General features: G+C 40.1%; 1 protein-coding gene across 8 annotated transcripts in view; it reads left to right on the top strand.

Annotated features, from left to right (window-relative positions):
- Positions 1–626: 626 nt before the first annotated feature.
- The window catches only part of ADAMTSL1 (ADAMTS like 1), a 472773-nt gene continuing 452402 nt past the window's right edge, over positions 627–20997 (top strand). For 3 of the 8 annotated variants that reach the window (XM_089913199.1, XM_089913195.1, XM_089913194.1), the window contains exon 1: positions 628–1249. In XM_089913199.1, coding sequence (XP_089769325.1) covers positions 1187–1249 — 63 coding nt within the window. In that variant the 5' untranslated portion in view covers positions 628–1186. Of the gene's footprint in view, positions 17020–20997 lie in introns of all 8 variants that reach the window. The other 5 variants (XR_016393555.1, XM_089913200.1, XM_089913198.1 and 2 more) reach the window with 4 other exon arrangements.

The raw sequence follows: 20997 nt of genomic DNA, 5'->3' as shown, positions 1-20997 counted from the left end.
TCAGTACTTCCTCCAGGGCTGCACTGGATGGGGACGGTCATCTCCTCATCCAACCTCTTGCAACAGTAGAAGGAAAAGGAGGTAAAACTCCCTCCAGCCTTTTCTGCTATATTATAGCAGCTCTGATAAAGGACGTGGATAAGGAAAAGGCTGAAACTGTTGGTTAGAAGGTTTAGGGATTAACTGAGGATTTAATTCACCCTTTCTTTCCCTCCTCCTGCTAAAGCCCATAGTTGAGAGTTGGCACTGTGTCAAGACCAGGCTGTTCCTTAACCCCAAATTTCAGCCCCACACATCTCAAGAGTCTTTGCTAAGGGCTTCTTTTTAAACAGGGGATCTAAATTTCTAATTGTGCCTTGAGCTTTCGTAAACCTGGGCTATTTTAAATTGTCACTTTACAAAGAAGTAACCTGCTTTTTTTCTTCTCCTTCAAATCAAGTCATTACTACACAAAGTAACTTATGCCTCTATTTAGGCTTAGTGAGGAACTTTCAAAATTTTATACAGTCTCCCTTTTCTAAGTCAAGGGGGAAAATAAAGAGGAACTTTATGGAAGAGGCATAAAGCAGTTGTACAGAACGCGTTTAAAGGGCACATTAAGTCAGTTTTTGTCTGTGGTTCTTTCCCTTTATGGCATATGTTATATATTGACAGGGATTAAGTTTCTCTCCTGAATGGAACAATACAGAGTCACAGGGAGCTACTGTACTTTACAAAGCAACAGGCACCAGCACAAGCAAACGGCACAAATAGAAATGTATCTCACAGAGAACTAACCAGGTTAGTTAACAGCACAGGGCTCTGCTTCATCTTTTGCAATTCTGCATCGTTTGCATTTCTCTTCTGGTTCTGCTGCGCGCTCCTCCGCTCTCATTTCCTTTTCGTCCTTTCCTCCCTTTCTCGCTCGCACTGTTACACTTTCTCTGTCCCCCTGGCTTTGTTATTCAGCATGTCTGATTCGCAGGAGCCTGATTGGCTGGCTGCCGGCTCCGAGAGAGATTCCATTCAGCTTACCCCCCACCCATCCACCCACCCACCCACCCCTCAGTCAGGAAATGTGAGCGGGGCTGATGGAAGCGGATAGGCAGGACTGGAGTGTTAGCACCAGTACTGGATGTGACAGCAGGCAGAGGAGCACTTAGCAGCTTATTCAGTGTCCGATTCGGATTCCGGCAAGGATCCAAGCATGGAATGCTGCCGTCGGGCAACTCCTGGCACACCGCTCCTCTTTCTGGCTTTCCTGCTCCTGGTAAATGCCTTTTCATTTCAATACATCGCTATGGCCATTTAGTCTGGGTGCTGTTGTGGTGGTATGTACGTGTGTGTATGTGAGTGTGTGTGCCTGTGTATATCTTTCTCTTCAAACGCCAGGTAAAATAATTTACATGATTTAAAGAAAAAAAAAAAGCTTCTTGCAGAATTTTAACCCCAACTTCCCAAGCAAAATAAAGTCTGCAAGACTTTGTGGGATTAGTTAGAGGTAACTAGGAATACTGAGACATACTGAGACATGAACTGTGGGACATACTGCATGGAGTTTGTGAGCTGAGGGCTGTATAAATGGTGGTGTGCATGCTTGGAATTTAGGTAACAGATGTCCTGAAATCAAACTCACTCACTGAAGTGTTCCTGGAATATTTTTGAAGGATGGGCTGTGAGGGGCTTTCCCCCACTACCTTTTATGGGTCCTCCTTCCTCTGTGCACATGTGCTAGGGAAACAGGTAAAAGAGGGAATGAAAGCCTCTCTGTGGCCAACCCAGATTATAGCTCATAATTACAGCAAGTCATCTGCGGATACAAGTTAATGCTAGTATTTATGAATTGAGGATTATGGTCTTTGATGTCAGATCTGCTTTTGAAGAAGAAGAAAGTGCTGACTCTTTGTGCAGCTTCTTTCCACAGTCCCAGTGATAAGATGCTCTGCTCTGGAACATCAGCACACACTGCATTTTTGACTCGAAGTAAATGTTCCGTTGTGACTCATACTTGGTTTTATGGGCAGAAAATGAACCTTTACTGTCCAAAAAAAATCTACACTCAAAATATTAATAGCAATGCACATTTTTTTTAAACCAGAGTGTTCTGGGCAGGCAGCTTCGTAAACCTCATCTGAAGGTTTGATTCCAAAATTTGCACACACTGAGTCCAAACAAACGTGCTTGTAGCTCTCCCTGTCGCATTTATGGAGAGCCAGCCCTTCCTCAGAAGGTAACCAGGCAAGAAGGGAAAAAGGGAAAAATGCAACGCATGTATAGGTTGCATTGATTCATGGAAGATGAAGGGATGTTTGTTCCGGTTAGACTCTGACAAATTTGATCTGCACTATAATTTTGAAGAAGGGGAGCAAGCTATTTAAGCACAAATTTTAAAACTCCAGGAAGGCTCCTCATCAGAGAGTGCTTAAATATGTTAACAATTCCACTTCTGATTTGCATCATTGTAGCCAAGAAGTCGTAATGCTGCATTGCAAAAGCTGTAAATATAGAAGTATGTTTTCAAGTTCTCATAGAAATTTAAATGCAAACTGAACTTTAAGTATGAATGGACTGTACGTTTTTAGCTGTTCTGAGGAATATAAAAAGCAGAATGTTTAGGTGTGCTTTATGACGAGTGGGGCAAGCAATTTATGAAAGGTGTCTCATTTTTTCCATGTGGGACGTGTTACTTATATACACGCCATTGGTTTGCCTCGTCTTTCCCTCTTTGTATTTTTTTAAAAGCAGGGGTTATTTTCGCATTTAATTACATCATGAAGCAAATTACCGGTACACAGTACTTTTCTGGTATCTTCATAAAGAAGTATGATCTCATTATACTTTGGAAAAACTTTCCCATTCAGGAATAGATTGTTTTGCTACCCACTGGGTAAATTGCATTATATTTCTCTTTGATATCTTGAATATTCATATATGTGTTTGAATATATAATGACGCTTATATGGATAAGAAGGAGTGTTTGCTTATTTCAGATTTGAAACATAAAACATTTCGTTTAAATTACCATAATTGTGTTATGAGGATAAAAGGAAATAAGACCCAGGTTTGCTTTATACCTGTATTTAAATGAATTTGGATTCTGAGAGTTAGGCTAGAAAAGAAAGAACTGCCTGGTGAGCGCCAAGATACATCCCTGTGCAGAGTAATAACAGCGTTAGTAGTACCTGCCGTGTACTGTGTGTCTGAATGTGCCAAACACGAGGCCAGTTGTTTGAAAAGCATTACAGTGAATCTTCACGATAACCTTGCAAATAAAGCATCTTTAAACCCATTCTACAGATAAGGAAAAAAGCTTATATTTGAACTCAAAGGTGAAATAATGGAGAGAAGATAGCTTGTTTGCTTTGTACTGTGGTTGTAAAATGTTTAGCCGTGATGGAAGAAATGACACAGGTTGGTCTGTAGTCTTTGTCGGAGGTATTTAGGCTTTTTGCCTCCTCTTGGCCAATAAAGATGTGTACAGCATTAAGGGCACTTGTCACATGTGCTCATTCACTGTCCCATTTAGCTTTGGGGCCAAAAGTAAATTATTGGCCCAAGAGAAAGTGACGTCTAGCCTGATCAGTAGTTGACTTAGAACCGGAAGTGTGACATTTTCAGCTCAACCTTTTGTCTGGATCAGGAAATTGAACTGGGTGGCTTGTTTTTCCTATAATTGTTTTATACATTATAAGAGTCTGTCTACTCTTAGAATTAATTTAAGCAATTTTTAAAGATTCCTTTTTACTTACTTGGAAAACAGCCTGTTTGTTTAGTGGCAAAGCCCAGTTTCTACTTCAAAACAGCCTTCATATCACTGATAGCAGAATCGTCTGTATCATGACTTTGTTCCTGAGTGTATACAAATATTGTATGCTGTTCACCCTCAGTTTTACCAAAACCCTTTCCCACTGGAGCATTACTCCTGAGACAATGAAGTGCCTGTGTCTTTTATATCTATTTTTGGTCACCACCCACATTTTCATGCAAAGCTCAAACATCGTAGACTTTTTTTTTTTTACTCTGGACACAGTAGGACAGTAGTGCTGAGCAAGAGATTTTATTCTGATATTCAGGTCAAAGTAAGCCACATAACCCAACCTTCCCCATCTCCCCACCCTGCTCCCCTTTTCCCTTCTCCCTCCTTTGTCCCAATTGTTTAGCTCAAAAGGAATGTGGCAAAAACCATGACCGGCCATTGACATATGTGTCCATCCCAACTCGAAGTCAAATCACTTCTTGTCAGAAAAGCATTTAATCAAATTTGCATTTGCTTTTTGTTTCTTTTAAGTGGTTTTAAGCTGCTTCGCCTGCTATTGTGGCAGTTGCAAGGGTAGCACTCAGAATTATAATAAAGTACATGTGTTTTTCTGTTGAATTTCTCTTTCTTCTCTGCACTAATTTATACGTGGAAACTAGTCAGACACAATAGCCCATTCCTTTGGTCTCTCTGGCACTCTCCTCCACTATTATCTCAGTGGATCTATCTTGGATGGCGAGAAGCACCATTAGCTTGTGGAATGAATGTTAAATCCCTTATTTACAGCAGACTGTGGCCTGCTCCAGTAAGTGTGTGTGTGTGTCCGTCCATGTGCGTGCACAAACACCTTTCTGTAACTGCTTACATCGATTTCTTACTCTTATGCCTACATTGTCTTTAAGTCAAGCTTAAGGATATTTCAGGTACATCTGGAGAACGTAGTGAGGCATTTCTTTAAACATTATTAACTTCATGTTTTTGTGACTTTTTTGTCTAGCCTTGGTCAGCTACATTTTTATTTTCTCCTGTTTTTAGCATTTCAGTCTGTTTCAGGACGACTTTGTGGGCCCCGTTATTATTGTCATGTGAACCGGTTCTATGGCTTCATATAAGTTGAGGGAAGTATGTCCAATAGTGGTCACTAGTGAACTACAAAAGAATCCTGTTACACCAGACAAGTTTTTCCTTGAAAGACTCTGTGGATGTATTAAAGACTTTTGAAAGAAAGAATGAATAAATAAATGTATTTGTGCATTTATAGGAGTGTTAATACATGTTGGCTCCCCTTTACCATATGTATGCATAAAATGGAAAGCAAATCTCTAGCAGACCACATGGTAGGCTATTATTCAAACTTAGGAGCGCACAGAGTTCATTCTTATATCTTTACAACATTGTGCAATTTTATGTGCAATTTTAATCAGTGAGGTGTGGTTAACCCCCGTCCTTGCTACTCCTTTTTTAACCCAGTTGGTTGGTCCATTTTGCACAGGGTTTATGTTTGCATGAAACGTGGTTTGGTATTTTGGTTCTCCCCTTTATTATGGCTTAATCAAAATATAATCTTAAACTCATTCAGGAAAAAACACAGAGTCCTGTGAATTTCTGCATTTCCCCCAGAACCCGGTAGAGTGTGTTGTATATACGGGCATCGTAACCATTTGTGAACTAAATTCAGAGAGCAAAGGATGTAAAGAGACTCCCATGATTCTCTAATTCTCCACATGTTCGGGGTTTTCTGACTTCATGTATATATCTCGTTTTTTTGGTCAAGTGACAGCTCTGCTTTTAATTTGTCTATTTTAGGTTCCAGGTCTAATTATGTAAGTTTCATTCTACCCTTCCCTCCTTGTGCATATTCTACTGTTTCTTGGGGTCTCCTGAGTAGAGTGACCCAGAAGTGACCTCTTTGTAGCAGGAGGACCATAGTCTCTTCTTGAGTGAGAGCATTCCTTGACTCATCATGAATAACCTACTGGTGAAGCATGTTGAGATAATCACAGGAAAATGTGTCTAAATCAAGTTTGAGAGTCTTGCTGTTTTTACTAATTTTCTTCATCTAGAGAGCTGGCTTCAAACTGTGTTTTCACCAGAATGAGACAAGTTCATGTCATCTTCTGTCTGCATCATAAAAGCTATACCATGTGGTTGAATTTTGGCTTGATTGTCAGGACTGGCTCACGAGCGGCTTAGGACTGGCATAGCAGAGGTGATGTAAGTCCGAAAGGATCCTAATTGAAATAGGCCAGCACAGCTGTGTGGGGACCCTGCCTGCTAACTGGGTATGCTGTTGCTATCAACCCCTTCTTTCCATGAGCTCAAAAATAAATGACTAAATCTCCCCAATTCCTGAACTTCAAGATTAAAAACTACGTTGAATAAAGCTTAACTGTTCTGGTTTCTTCTCCCAGGACTTTGCTAACTGGGAGCACCCAGCATGTAGGGCAGTTAGACGTTTTCTGGCTGTGTGTAGATGTCCCAATGGTAGTAGTCTGCAGACAACAGTGACCTCTGGCTTTTTGTTTGTTGTATTTCCAGAAGCTCAGTATTTCTAAATCAGTTTGAATAGTTTCCTATACTTGTTAATAGTCTCTCTTCCAGTCATAGAAATATATCTTATCTCAGTAACTTATCTCAGTTGTAACCTTTATTTGAAGAAAAACCGTCATTTTTGTTTGACTACCCCACCCTAAATTCCACCAGTGTATAGTCAGTATTTAGTAGTTGTTTGTCAGAGGCGTACATAATTCACTGTATTCTTGACAATATTTTTAAATGTAATTTATTCTAGTTCTTGTGCTTCCTTGTATTTATTTCTCATACTGTACTTAGGTTTTTGTCTAGTCAACAAGGTTGTGGGTGACAGCAGAGGGAGTGACCTGTTTCTCCTACCTTTATCAGAATGCCTGGCCTCAGTAAATGTTGTTGAATGAATGAATAAATGGATGAATATGAATGACTTGGTAAGAAAATATAAGGAAAGGGTAAAGCACAAGTAGCAAGGGGAACACGTGAACATCCATTTCACATGTGAAGCATTTCACCAATTCTGGTTTCAGCAAGACCAAATCAATAAGCCTAATACATTCAAAAGAGAAGATACATACTCTGTTTTTCTTTCTCTCCACACAATGAAAAACAATTGAATGAAGATCCTTTTTGCCATTGTTAATTAGAATGAATTTTGCATGTTTCATATCTTTTTTTGAAAGTTTCTCATTATAGCAGAGATAATGTTGTGGATTCACCAAAAATTCATTTCTTTTTACTACTGGGCACAAAGGTAAACTTTATTTCACAGTTTTCTCTGTAATTAGTTGGTGCAGTATGATTGAGTTCTGGTCAATGGAATGTCGTTAGAAGTGACATATGGCACTTCTAGGCCTGACATCTCCCACATAATCCTCCAAGTAAGCAAGAACTCTCTTTATACACCTGCTGGATGCAGAGGATCCAGTAAAGAACTTCAAGACTCTAGAAAATAGTCAAGCCACCGAATGGAAGGCCTCATCCCTGAATGGCTACATGGAGCACAGCCCCACACCACCATGCCAGCCAGTCTCACAGAATTACATTTGTGAGCATTCGTTTAACCACGAGCAAGCAATAAACCCTCGTTGTGTTAAAACACTGATAGTTGCGGGAAGGTGTTCTTTGTCATACTGAAAACCTTTTTAAATAACACTGCTTCACATTTAGATGAAATGAATGCTTATAAGTAAGTACCAATACCACTTTCCATTTATTATACGAAAAAATTAAAATAAGGACATGCCATGTCACCCTAATGGTGGTTTAGTCTTTGTGGTTTGCAACTTATTGTATACCTAGAGTTCTCTAAGTACTTGCAGGTATGTGGAAAAATGGGAAAATCCTTTTTTCAAACAAAATCCAGGAGTGGGTGGAGCAGTAAGAAATAAGGGGGGTGGAAAAGGCAGGGCTGTGGTAAACAGTTGGAATCCCATGGAGCAGAACAGGACCACACAACCTGGCCAAGGACACAGAACCACACAGACCCAAGGGGAAGGCAAAGAAAACAGAAAAGGATACCAAGAAGCAGAAACTGAGGCACAACACCAATGCAGCTCCAGAGATGTCAGAAAATAAAGCAGTGAACAAGTGACAGAGAGGGGAACAGACTCATGCACGCGTGCACACACACACACACACACACACACACAAACAGAACTTATAAAGTAAGACATACTTCTTGAGTATATCTAGTCTCAATCATCTTTGATACATTTTTCTAGGAGGTGTCCAGGTGTCAGGAAAGAGCCCTGGTTTTAGAGTGTGGCCATCTGGGCTCTAACACTGATTCCAGCCCTATGATCGTGGCCCAGTCACATAACTCGCCGAAGCTATTGTCTCTTCATCCATGCACGATTGTCCATCTCTCCTAACTCTCCAGGATACCTTGAGAGGAAAACGCAGCATTAGATGTTGAAGTGTTTTGTCAACTCCAAAGTACTATAAAATTTCAAGTGATTACTTTCATTCATGTGAAAATCACTTATCTATCACCAACTGTATACCCAACACAGAGCCAAGCTCCATGGAAGATAATTTAAGGCACAGACCTTGCAGTGAGGAGCTTGGAAGGTTGCTGGACATTCTGTTGTCAATTTTTTTTTTTTAATTTTCAAAAAACTCTTCTGTAGGGAATAGTTTTGTGATGTATATAATTACTTTCAATTACCCCACAAGATGGCTTATTTTGCTCTCCCCCTCCTGCTTAGGTAGTGGCGATTTAATCCTCTCATCCGTGTGTAAATGTAAATTATGGCTTCCCACAGATTATCAGTGTATTATCTTCATGGATGTTATCAGTCAGTATTTGACTTCAAACATTAAATTTTTTTCCGATTTCTATAGTTCAGAATATCAATTCGTGCAGCAGGACACACTATAACAGTGTCTTAGTTAAGATAAATCCTTTGGGAAGAAACTTTTCTCAAAGCAAATATTTATCATTGCGAGAGTGATCATTAACTGTGTGCGACCAATATCTAGGGAGTTTTCATCTGCCCAGCATCATTGGGGCATCGTGATGGCAGACTTCAATCTTACGTAGTTTCTACTCCATTGTGCTTATTTTATAATAACCAAAATCCAGGCAAAAAATAAGCATATTCCATTTGGAATTATAATTCTGTAAGTGCAATTAGTATAGTAGGTTGCATCTCCCTACCTCACTAGATTTTTATCTAAAGTTCTTATTAAAATAAGTTAATTACAAAAAACCCAAAAGGCCTTGTGCATGGAAGGGGGGGATAGTTCAGAGAAAGGGAATAGCAGAGAAGTCACGCATGTGAGCATACGCCATTTATAATACTGGAGACTTATTCCACTTCTGAAGCAAGAAATTGCAGGACTCTAATGGTTTCACCACCTGTGAATTATTTGGGTGCACCTCATAAGCGGGTTCTTTCTTCTATTTGTTTAAAGGAATAAGTGGTATGTTCGCCAATTCTACACTACATTAACTTTCACAGAGTTTCCATTTTCATCTTCATTGCTTTTTCAGATTTTTTTCCAAAGGTTCTGCCCTTCTCCAACTAAACTTTTGGGTATTTTCCCCTTCAATTTTCGTCCGGGGACTTTCTCTAAGTCAGTTCAGTCTGTTGGCATAAACGTTAGGACAATGGAGGGAAGGAGAGTGATAACCTAAGACATCCTGACATAAATTCCAAGAGCACTAAAGAAATGAGACAAGAAATTATGAGCAACCTATAATAAATTCAAACTGTCCAATAAAATAAATAGACCACACTTTGTTCCCTTAGTAAAGTATGGTAGGGTGTCTGATTTCTCAGCCCACTTCACCATTTGAAGTCTGCCAGAGTATTGTTCAAATACTGTACTTCATCAATAGAACCAGAAATGAAAAAGGGTAATGGAAACAACAAGAACTCCTACTGTTTAGGTGCTGCAGTGAGATTTAGAGAAAGCTTTTTAGCAATAGTCTGTTTTTTTTATTGCAGTTATTATAACCATTTGTCACCCAGACCAGGTGCCATACACTTTTACTTTGGGGCTTGTACCTGGTCTAAGATAGCAAACATGCTTTGAAATTACTGTTACAGAGTGAGTTTAATTGACATTTGGGTTCCCAGGACATAGATTTATTGTGTTTTCAAATTAAAAAGAATCTTTGAGGTAGCATAAAATGTGACCTCAGTTGACTGGGATCTCTTTGAAGGCAGGACTTTGGTTTTATTTTGTCTTTGATATCTTTATATCCCCAGCACCAGACAAAGAGTTTGATTTACAGAAAATGTTCAATATAAGTTTGTTGTTTGAATAAATGAATTTATCACCTATTCCAGCCCTTTGATTTCACAGATAATTGAATTTAACATATAAATGTTTGCAAAGAGATTGGAGACGTATTTGCCAGGAACACCTAGTAGGTAGGATCCAGAGCCTGGAATATGGATCTCTTTCCTTTGAGTCCATACTCCTTTGAGAAGGAGTTCATTCTCTTTCTGTTATACTGTATGGCCCCTGAGGACCTTTGTATAAGAGTCAGCCGAGCCGGCCTTGGTAGAGAAAGGTTGAAATGTTGAAATGTCACATGCAGTGGAAACCGAGGAAGCAATGAAGCTGATGGAAAATCATCTTGAGTTAAAACTCGAGGATCATTGTTGGTTTATAAACATAGGGGTGACCTGGCAAGAAGAGGGGACTGAAGTCTATAAAGTTTATGTCTTGCCCTAGACCTACACATATCAATAAGCTTCATTTCTATTGCTTTCCATATCAATGAACAGTGTGAATGTGAAATACAAAATGGTGATGTATATGTGAAAAAGACTTCATGGGGGACCTTGCACATAGTAGGTCTCCAAGAAGTGTTAGCTTCCTTCCCATCCCCCAGTGCAAAATAGTATATTCATTGAGAGCCTGCTGTATATCAGGCCCTGTGCAGGGTATACTGTGTTGAACAAAACAGACATGGTTCTAAATATGGGTCTTTCTACATGTAACATCAGAAAGGATTTGAGATCGGGATTGGGGAAGACAGGCATTAACTGGCCAGTACGTTCCATCGGTTTTATGTTGCTGTCATGATATAATTTTCTTTAAACTGTATACTTAACTATTGCTTATGTAACGGCATCTCTGCCTAAAGAAATAGACACATTAATTCATTATTTATAGTGATTCCAGAAAGAATGTGTTAGAAAAACTCTAAAACTCTGAAGATTTATATTTAAGATCACTTCTTTGAGCTATGCCTTTTTTTTTTTTCTTTTTTTGTTGGAATCCTCTTTTTTAGTCATACTGAAACCAAAGCTTAATGACTGTATTACTTGGTCTCTGTTTATTTGATACATAAACACCTGCCTTTTCCATCTTAGAAATATGCTCAAGCAGGGAAACCTTTACACCAGCCCCTCATTCAAGTGAATAAAAGACCAGTCAACAGCATATAGAGCACTAATTACAGTAGGTTTTTCCTCAAAAGGTTTAGCTTGCTCTGTGGAAACCATTAGTATGAAGGACCTTTAGAAACCTTTGAGCATCACCTGGCAACAGTCAGCATGTTCTCAGTTCTCTGCTAGGAGGGGTTCTGATTTTCCAACACCTCTGCCATGTCCCTATGACCAGTCCTAACCTGCCTTAGTCCAAGGCAGGCATTCTTACCCCTGGTAGTTTGCTAAATTTGCTAACTTCAGTTTGGTGGTGCTGGGACTCAAACCCAGTCCTTTATGTCCATTTTAGAGTTCTAGGTAATTGAAAGAAGTGATTCCCAGACCTTGGATGTCGTAGACCATTAAAATTTCAAAAAGAAATAAGATTGTGTTTGCAGGCAGGCGTGAAGTATGGAAAACAAAATTTCTAATGTTTTAATTTTATTAGGGAGGGACATTAATAAAATAAAGTTCTATCACCTGTTTCATAACTGAAGTAATAATAGTTAATAATATAGAGAGTGCCTGCTTCAATGTGAGATATACTTTACATATATTAAGTTATCTAATTGTCCTAACAACCCTAGGAAGTAGTTATAATTATTTTTCCCATTCTACAGATGAGGAAACTGAGACACAGAGAAATTATATAACTTGCTTTTGGTTACTCAGCTAGTAGTGACGGAGTGCAGCTTTGAACACAGGCAGGGTTCACTCTTGTCCCAACAATGCCATTTTGTTTCACCAGCGGTGCAAGAAATGAAAGGTTATTTGAATAAGCCCAAAGTTTCAAGTATATAATTTCAGAAGAGAAACTAAACACATTTAACTCTATGAAAAACTAACCAGGGACCTTATTGCTCTCCTTATTCTTCATATCAGTGAAAAATTTTGTTAGACTGACCTGCTCTAAGCCAGACAATTTCCCTGGGACACAGAGATGAACGAAACACAGCCCCGCCCCCGAGGACGCTCACAGATTCTAAACAAAGTTTTGAAGAGATAACACAGGGCTTCCCTGGTGGCGCAGTGGTTAACGATCCGCCTGCAATGCAGGGGACACGGGTTCGAGCCCTGGTCCGGGAAGATCCCACATGCTGCAGAGCAACTAAGCCCGTGCGCCACAACTACTGAGCCTGCGCTCTAGAGCCCGCGAGCCACAACTACTGAAGCCCACGTGCCTAGAGCCCGTGCTTCGCAACGAGAAGCCACCGCAATGAGAAGCCCGCGCACCGCAACGAAGAGTAGCCCCTGCTCGCTGCAACGAGAAAAAGCCCACGCACAGCAAGGAAGACCCAATGCAGCCAAAAATAAATAAATAAGTAAATTTATTAAAAAAAAAAAAAAAGGTAACAGACTGAGGCTGAGTGGAGGATATAAGATGCCACGGCAGCACAAGGAAGAAAATGAGAGAAGGAATTTGGCATTTATTTGCTGCAGTGCCCCAGGCTCTGTGCTAGGCAGAGAATCACTCAGCCTCTAGGTGGGTCAGTGAGGGTGACTTAAAAGATGGGACATTTAAAGTGAGCCTTAAGAGATCAGTGGAGGTTCACCAGGTAGACAAGAGAGGGAAAGGGGGCATTAGGCAGAGGGACCTGCCCAGGCAGAGGCACAGAAGAAGGAAAAAAAGTTGAGTCCAAGGAGCCGTGAGTGAATCGCAGTGGCCAGAGCATAACAGCTCCTGCAGGGCCTGGCATGCCATGCCTGGGAGCTTCGGCCCAAGTTTGTGTTTTAGAAAGACAGCTGTGCTGGCCGCACAGAGGGGAGAGACCCCGAGAATGGAGGCTGGAAGGCCCTTTGATTATGACACCGCTGATAGTGAGAAGCCATGAAGATGGCAGCAGCCCCAGTGATGGAAAAGAGGGGGAAAGATCCACCTATACGGCTACATAGTCACTTGCAGGAAAAAGCCCTGTGGTCCTCTGGGCTCAGAGGCTCTTATAGCACCAGCTGTGTGCTCTGTCGGTCCCCCTGCTCAGCAGACAGCCTGTACCCTGGCACTGAGTAGGTGCTCAATTGTATGCAGAAGGAATGCGCGAAGGAGTGAATCATTGTATTCAAGGCTTCCCTGTTCAATCCCTTCCCTACAGTCAGAGATTTTTTTTTTTTTTACTAAATTATAAAAGGCCTTCTGGAGTAACCAATGTCTCAGTCTTTAAAACCTGAAGAACTTTCTGTCATTCTCTCAGGAAAGAGAGAGTTCAGGCTCAACCTTTCTGAAGAGATTGCCACACTCTCAGTGAACCTTTCCAAATACATAGAGGCTATTTCAAAGGGGCACTCCTGCACTTTTTGGAAAGCTGTATGACCTCACGTAACACAGAGGCCATCGTGGGGAGTCAGTTTTGTACTTTGGGGTGATTATTGTCCTCAGAGACGGCAGTGTTTTCCCACTTGTGGTTATTTATCTGATTTCTCACCAGACAGTGCTTTATTCAACTGTTATTCATGTCACAGTCATGAATCTTTGCACGGGAAGCCAGCAAATATCTTTGCCCTAATTCTTGCAGCGCTCCACATTAGCTAAAATGGGCTCCACATGCGGAGTTCCCTTTGAAAGCAACTGAAACTCCAGTAAAAGATGCTGCATTCAGTGTCTAAATTTAAGTTAGCTGCTCTGATGGAATAGTAATCGTGGTCTTCAGAAAAAAAGTCAAACCATATCTGAAATTCATCAGTTCATCATTTTGTACTAAAAGCATAATGCGACTGAACAAAATAACCCACACGTTTTATTAAAGAAGTGTGAGTTAAATGTCACATAATTATATTCTTTACATTTTTTCTTTATGAATCCCGTTGCATCGGCATCAGATTTTTAATCAGCCATCGGAATCCTGTGGGTATATCGTTTCTCCTGCTCCTAACGAGGAATAGGCTCCAATCTACTTAGCATTATTACAGAATTGATTATAGCTTGGCCTCACCTCATAAAGTAGACTTACTTTGGAACAGCATCAAACAGGTATTTATGTTTTAAAACGTATGGTCCTTCTGACTTTCATTCTAATTTTCGACATTTGCTACTTTTCCTTTCCTTCCTTCTTCCCCCAACTTGACTGCAAACAACACAGAAATCTCGTCAGACTTAGCAAAGGGGGAAAATGTGATTTTTAGTGTCTTCCTATGTGCTAGGTACTGGGCTACTTGTTTCTATATGTCATCTCAGATAAGCCTTACCACATCCTCGTATAGATAGGAAAACTGAGTACTAAAACCTAAAAGGTGGCATGAATGCCTCCACTTTTAGTGTACACGTACTCAATTCTTATAGCAAACAAATTATATTAAAATATGCAGTACAGAATATTTTCCCTGTTGTTGGAACTATGTTATTTGGACGGTCAGCAGGAGCCTCCCCAACTTGCTGAGTGATCTCCACGGTTTCAGAACCAAATTCTTTAGAGTTCACTGCTTGTACCGTATTTCATAGATCCTAAGATACATAATTTTTCTGATTTTAGAAACTTTGACGCATCTTATCATTGACAGCAGGTCACTGTTTAATGGGTGGCTCTTTTTTTATTCTTAATGGTACATAAAATAATGTGACTTCAATCTGTGTCATCTTGGATTCGGTGGAAGGGTGTACCAGGGTCTTTCCAGTGTTTAAATGATGGGAGCAAAGCTTGAGATTCAGTTACAGAAACAGGATTATGGACCCCCGACCCTCTCCTGCCGTTCACAGTCCTCTGATGCAGATGGCTCCTGTCTTTGCTTGCCAGTCTGAGACATTGAGAGTTTGTACCTTGAGCTCAACTTACTTCTGTCCCATACAAAGGTCAAACCCCCTTACCGAAGATCTCTTTTCTTCTTAATCTAAATGTGCCTCAGTATTTTCACCTGTAAGCAATATAGTATAATGTGGTAGCTGCTGATCTTCGGTCAATATCAGAATCAGCTGAGCACCTATTAAAATTATGACGGCCCAGGATTCTCTTGCTGACTTCAACGGGCCTGGGCCTCTGTGTACTTGTTTTTAGCTCTCCAGGTGATCCTGATAAACACGAGTTTGAGACTCACTGGTGTAGCTGTTGAGAGCAGGAATTCTTGAGCCCGACTGCCTGGACTCGAGTCCTGGCTCCACCCGTGTAACCTTCCTGTTATTTTCTGTGTCTCAGTTTCCTTATCTGCAAAACAGGGACCAACAACAGCATCTACCTCAAAGGATTATTGTGAAATTTAATCAAATGAGCCATGCAACCTACTTAGCCCAATGCCTAACACATGTAGCAAGTGCCCAATAAACATCACGTTTCATTACTCCCTTCCTACAAGGCTGAAATTTTCTATCTCATTCCCAGAAACCAATCTCATCTTTTCCTAGATTCAGGGCAGCTGACAGCTTTGTTTGGTAACTCGAGTCTCCCATGTTATCTCAAACAATAGGACTGAGAAGAAAAACTAAGATTCCTTTTTAATGAGCAGGGGGAGGTCTGGAGTCTGTTGAAACCAGGGAGTATAAAACAGAATAAGGATAAAGGTAGGTTCAAAAAAGTCACACTGTGAGTTCACTTGTAAATGCTTGCCTAATTCAGGGTTCTAACCCTCCCCTGCATCCAAATCACTGTAGGAACTGAGAACTAAAAAATGTCTGGGCAGCCTCCAGGCTCCCTCACACAAGAGATTCAGATTCAGGCGGCCTGGGGTAGGGCTCAGACATGGGCGATTTTTCTTGAGTTCCCAGGTAATTTGAGTATGCAGTCAGAGTTGATAGCCATTGATCCAACTGCATGTTTAAAAGATTCTAAACACCTCTCACCTGTTAGGGGATTTGTCTCTTATTTGAAGATATTTTATAGAACTCTCTCCACCTCAAAAAAAAAAAAAAACCTTAGGAGACCCTCTTCCCTAAAACAGAGATGCTATACCAGTTCCAATAACTCATACAGTTGACGTGAATGCACTTTGTAAATTGTAAATATGTGTGTGTATGTGAGGGAGACACAAAGAAAAAGAGAAAGGGAGGATTATGATGTATAATAGGAAGATGATTTTCCTATTATGTTAGGTAGCATGCACAAAGAGACCTGGAGCTCTTCCAGTTAATAGGGTGTAGTGTAAGCTGAAGTCTAATCTACCAGCCATTTGAATGCATAAATTTTTTATTCAGAAATAGGAACCATGCACATTTTGTACAAGATAGAACCTTTCTGAGCCTGATTTGAAGAAATAAAATTTTAAAAAACCCAGATACTCTGAGGGTATCCAGTCTTCTGCATATACTAGTCATATAATCTTTTATTTTCTTTATTTTCTTTTTCTGGATGGCCACTGTAATAGATTAAGTATCTGGTCTTATGTTCCCCAGCTTTCCTCAAACAGCTAAGTTTAATTCCTGTCCAGATGACTGACTGACTCTTATCTCTCCTTATCCCACTTACTTAGACATAAAGAGATTCTAAAGTCCTCTTACCTGTTGGGGAAGTGGTTGTAAGGTGGATTTCTCTCTTATCCTTTTTATAGCACTCTCTATCTGCCAACCTTAGTAGTCTCTTTTTTTCTAAAATGCCCATAAACCTGCTATGCCTGCTCTAGGGATATTATAAGGATCAAACAAATATGTGTAAGCCCTTTGAAAACTGTAAAACTCCCATCATATCATGCCCTGCTCAAAAGCCTTCATTGGCTTCAGCTGTCAGTCTACTTAAGGAGCAATCCCTCAGCTGGAACTCAAGGCCCTCTCCCAGACCACCATTCCAGCCTTGTCTTTGGCTGTTCTGACACACGGAGAGCCACGCTGCAGGGGAACCGATCTGCCAGACTGGAAGCAGACTGAGGTACCAATTGTGTATTATATAGATGACAGTAAGAAGAATCTGATTTAGGGCGCTGGCAGCTGGAATGGAAAAGAGGGAACAGAAGGTAGGTACATCACCAAAGTAAAATATCTAGTACAGGTAATTGTTTGGGTATATGTGTGTGGGTGGATGGGTAGGCTGGGTTGAGGTGGAGAATGGAGGGGCTGAAGGTAGGGGAAATGTTTTATAGAAATGTTTATATATCTGTAACTGGGTTAAGAGGAAGGACTGCTAAAGGAAGGATTGGGGACCCAAATATTGAGTCTGGTTTTGGACATGTTGAGTTTAAGGTACTACCGAGGCGTCCAGGTGAGTCGAAACAGAAGCCTGGAGATTGGGGTAGAGACGTTTTTGTCTCTCATCTACAAAGAGAAGAGTGCAGGCAAGGGAGAGTGGGTGAGATCAACAGGAGGGTAGAAAGAAGAGCAGGGGCCCAAGGAAAGAATCTTGAGGATTTCGGCATTTACTAGTCAGTATGAGTAAGAAAAGGTAGGGGAGGAACCGGCCAGGAGTCACTGCCAGCAGAGCCAGGGGATCACGTCCCACAGGAAGGTCTGAGGGAAGGTCTTCGGATGTGGTGAGTTACAGGCTCCTGATGAATTTCAGAGGAGCCACATCACTCAAGTGGCAGGGCGGAAGGCAGATGACGAAGCGTTAAAGAAATTGAGAGTATTGAGGGAGTGGGTGCCGTGCGCATGGATTAGCCTTTCAAGAAGTTTAGAAGTGAAAGGAAAGGAGGCAGAAGACAGTTTAACGCTTACCACTAACAAAGTGGAAAGTAAAGGCAGGAAAGCACAAAGCTGGAGCCGTGAGATAAAAGTGAGCTTGTTTTAATAAAAAGAGGAGAAAGTGCTCTCGTCTTAATGGCTCAAAGAATGCTGATAGCAGCCGTGTGTGAAATTGTTTTCTGAGGCCCAGCACCAGAGACAGACAGGCTGTGAGGCCAATGGGGTAGTAAACCATGATTTAGCACCTTCGCTTTCTGTGCTTATTACAAAACGGGCTTTAAAAAAGATGCCTGTGGTGCATCTCGGCAATCTTGATATTGTCTGTGGCCAAGATCCATTTTAATATATTCCTGAGGCATTTTAGTGATTATAACATTACTTGAAGCATCAGCCTATTAACTTTTCACGTTACTAAACCATGATTAATGCAATGCATACATTGCATTGCACCCCTACCATTAAATAACATTGAATGATGCTGCAGGAAAAATAATTCCTCTTGCTGAAAACAAAATGATGACAGACTCAAAATGCTTGCAACATTGAAAGCAGAAATTAAGTTTTATGAATTCTCAGGGAAACTATTTGCTTCTACTTTATCAAGCATTGAGGGTCAGAGGAGTGCTGAGGAGATTCACAAAAACCATATTATGTTTCATATGCTAGTAAACATTTATAAAAGGTTTCACTAATGGCTCCTAGACATTGTCATTTAATTTACAAATGAAAGACTGCATTACTTCCCATGTATACAATACTGATTGATATTTTTCAACTATGATTTCAAAATGCTAACAGTACAGGGAATTTAGCCAGCTCAGAAACACAAATACTTTTCATGAACTTGACTGGGAGATAGAGACAACTGGTATATACGTCTTTAATCACTGATATTATATTCCATCTCAATTTAAGTAGATCAGTATTGTTTACAAATAATGACAAACTATGACTGAGAAAGACAAGTCCTTTTAGAAAACCAAAGTCTTTCTTGCAGTGATTTAAAATAAGGGACTTATTCTACAGTCTACTCCCTACAATATTACAGAAAAATTGTAGGCTATTTATGAAAGACAGCATCGTTTCACTAGGGAACGTCTACCCTCATTGCTGTAGTTAAGACAACGAAAGCTGTATGAAGGTTACTGACTCTCAACTGTTACTGATAAAGGACTTAATAATATGTTGAAAATATATCTAGAAATCAGAAAATCTTTTTAAATAACCACTAGAAGTTATACTCGTAGAGAACCACAATAGCAGTTTCTGTTTTGATACAAAATAAATTATGTCATGAAAATTACTGATATAGCCATTAGTAGAAACAGCATAAAATGAAAAACCATTATTCTTTACCACCTGGATAGGAAATAAGTCAATATAGAAACTGAAAACCATCATATAAAGCTAACTTTTATCTCATTTGGGAAATTTTTGCTTACCAGTACTTAGTGATTTTTAAATAATTAAATAATACACATTTATCAACAAAAATACAGTGTGTAGTTTAGCATTTTTTTTTTATTATTCAGGAGTCAATGATTTGACAGAGGTTCTGGAAGCTGATAATTGTATTATAAAGGAGTCCCCATTAGAGATTATTTGTTTCAAGAATTACTTTTAATGAAACGATTCTTAACAGCTGAAGCCGTAGGATCATCTCTACTTGAATTAGCAATTTAGTACTGTCAACATTTTCATATTTTAGAACTTTTATTTTTTAAACAATTTTTATAGCAATCCTGAGTTAAATTGAGCAAATGTTCATGTCTCATCGCCAGGTTAGAAAATTTATTTGTAAGTATGCTCATTTAGAACTGTAGACATATTTATGGCTAGGGATGTTTCAGAAAGTATCTGGCCCCAAATCCCACTATGGCCAGGTCCTGACCCTCAGCCTGTGTCCCTCTTTAGAAGTTTTGCCATCAGTATTATCCATATCTGTTCTGTGATGCATTGTAAAATTAAAATTGCTCACAAAAAAGTCAGTTGAACACTACACATCCATTGAACATTGATCTCTGTATCAAGCCCTGTTTTAGAAATTAGGGGTGTCAAAAGGAATTCCCTTTGACACAATTTAATGAAAATACTCTTTAATTAATGAAAATACAATTTAATACAATTTAATGACAGTACAATTTAATTAATGACAATACAATTTAAGTCATCTTTTTTTACTTTTCTATTGGTAGAGGCCTATGCCTTTGATCAAGTCAGGACTCCCTCACCCACCCATCCTTGTTCCCTCCTCAACCCAGCACACTCGTCTCCACAAAGTGCTGCTTCCCAGGTGTTGCCGAAGGACTGACTATTGTTTACTCAGTGATGAGGATTCTTTGGCAGATAAGCATCTAGGATTTGAATTAGGCTAAGTTAAGGCAAGATGTGACAGGTTAATCAGCTTTTAACATTTTGGGTAAATTTCAAGTTGGCGTAAAAAGACACGTGAAGAAGCAGAAATGTGATCGTCTTTTTCTTCCACGCGTCAGATTAATTTTTTTCCTCTTCCATTTCCTTACTTATCTGCAGTTTCTGCATATATATTTCCCCCCTCTGTCTTCAGAGAATCTGAATGTATATAAATGAGCGTGAAAGCTGACATCGGTTGTTAATTAGACACTCAACTACAACTTGTCCTGGCCTGCCTTGCGTTAATTATTCATTCAGTGAATGTGCACTGAGACCGATTACATGCCCGGTGTTGTACGAGGCACTGGGGGTACAAAGGCATGTTCATCTTTGTCATGGCCCTTAAGAAACACACTGTCCATTCTTTGGGATAGATGTATAAATAAGTAACTACAGTACAGTGGCTGACAAATGCTAAAATAGCCATGCGTCTCAAGTCCTAGCAATATGTTCAGAGCATACAGGAGAGGCAGTGATTGATTTTACCTGGAGATTAGAGAACATTGCACTAGAAGATGGCGTGGGAGCTGCAGGAGCAGAAGTATACAAGTCGAAGAAAGAAAAGGATGCAAGGAACACGGAGAGGAAGGCAATCTAGGCAACAGTAGGCTCATGAACAGAGTATCAGAGGTGCCCAAGCAGCTTGTCTGACTGAGCAGCAGCGCCCTGTCACTGGAGTGTCGAGGACCTGAGTGACCAGGAGCGACAGAAATGAGTCTAGAACGTTGATTTAGGGTCAAGTTCGGAAGGGTGCTGTATGCCACTCTAATTTGGACTTTATCTTATACTCGGTGGTTCTTAACCTTTTTTGGAGAACGTGATGAAAGCTATAAATCCTCTTGCCAGAAGCTTAATAATGACACACATACACCAAAGATGTTGCATTCAGTTTCTGAGTCCTC

Source organism: Delphinapterus leucas, chromosome 6, assembly GCF_059928025.1.
Source record: "Delphinapterus leucas isolate spDelLeu-1000000601 "Yukka" chromosome 6, BTC_Dleu_Yukka2, whole genome shotgun sequence".
NCBI classification, from domain to species: Eukaryota; Metazoa; Chordata; class Mammalia; order Artiodactyla; family Monodontidae; genus Delphinapterus; species Delphinapterus leucas.
This window is presented reverse-complemented; position numbering and strand designations above follow the sequence as displayed.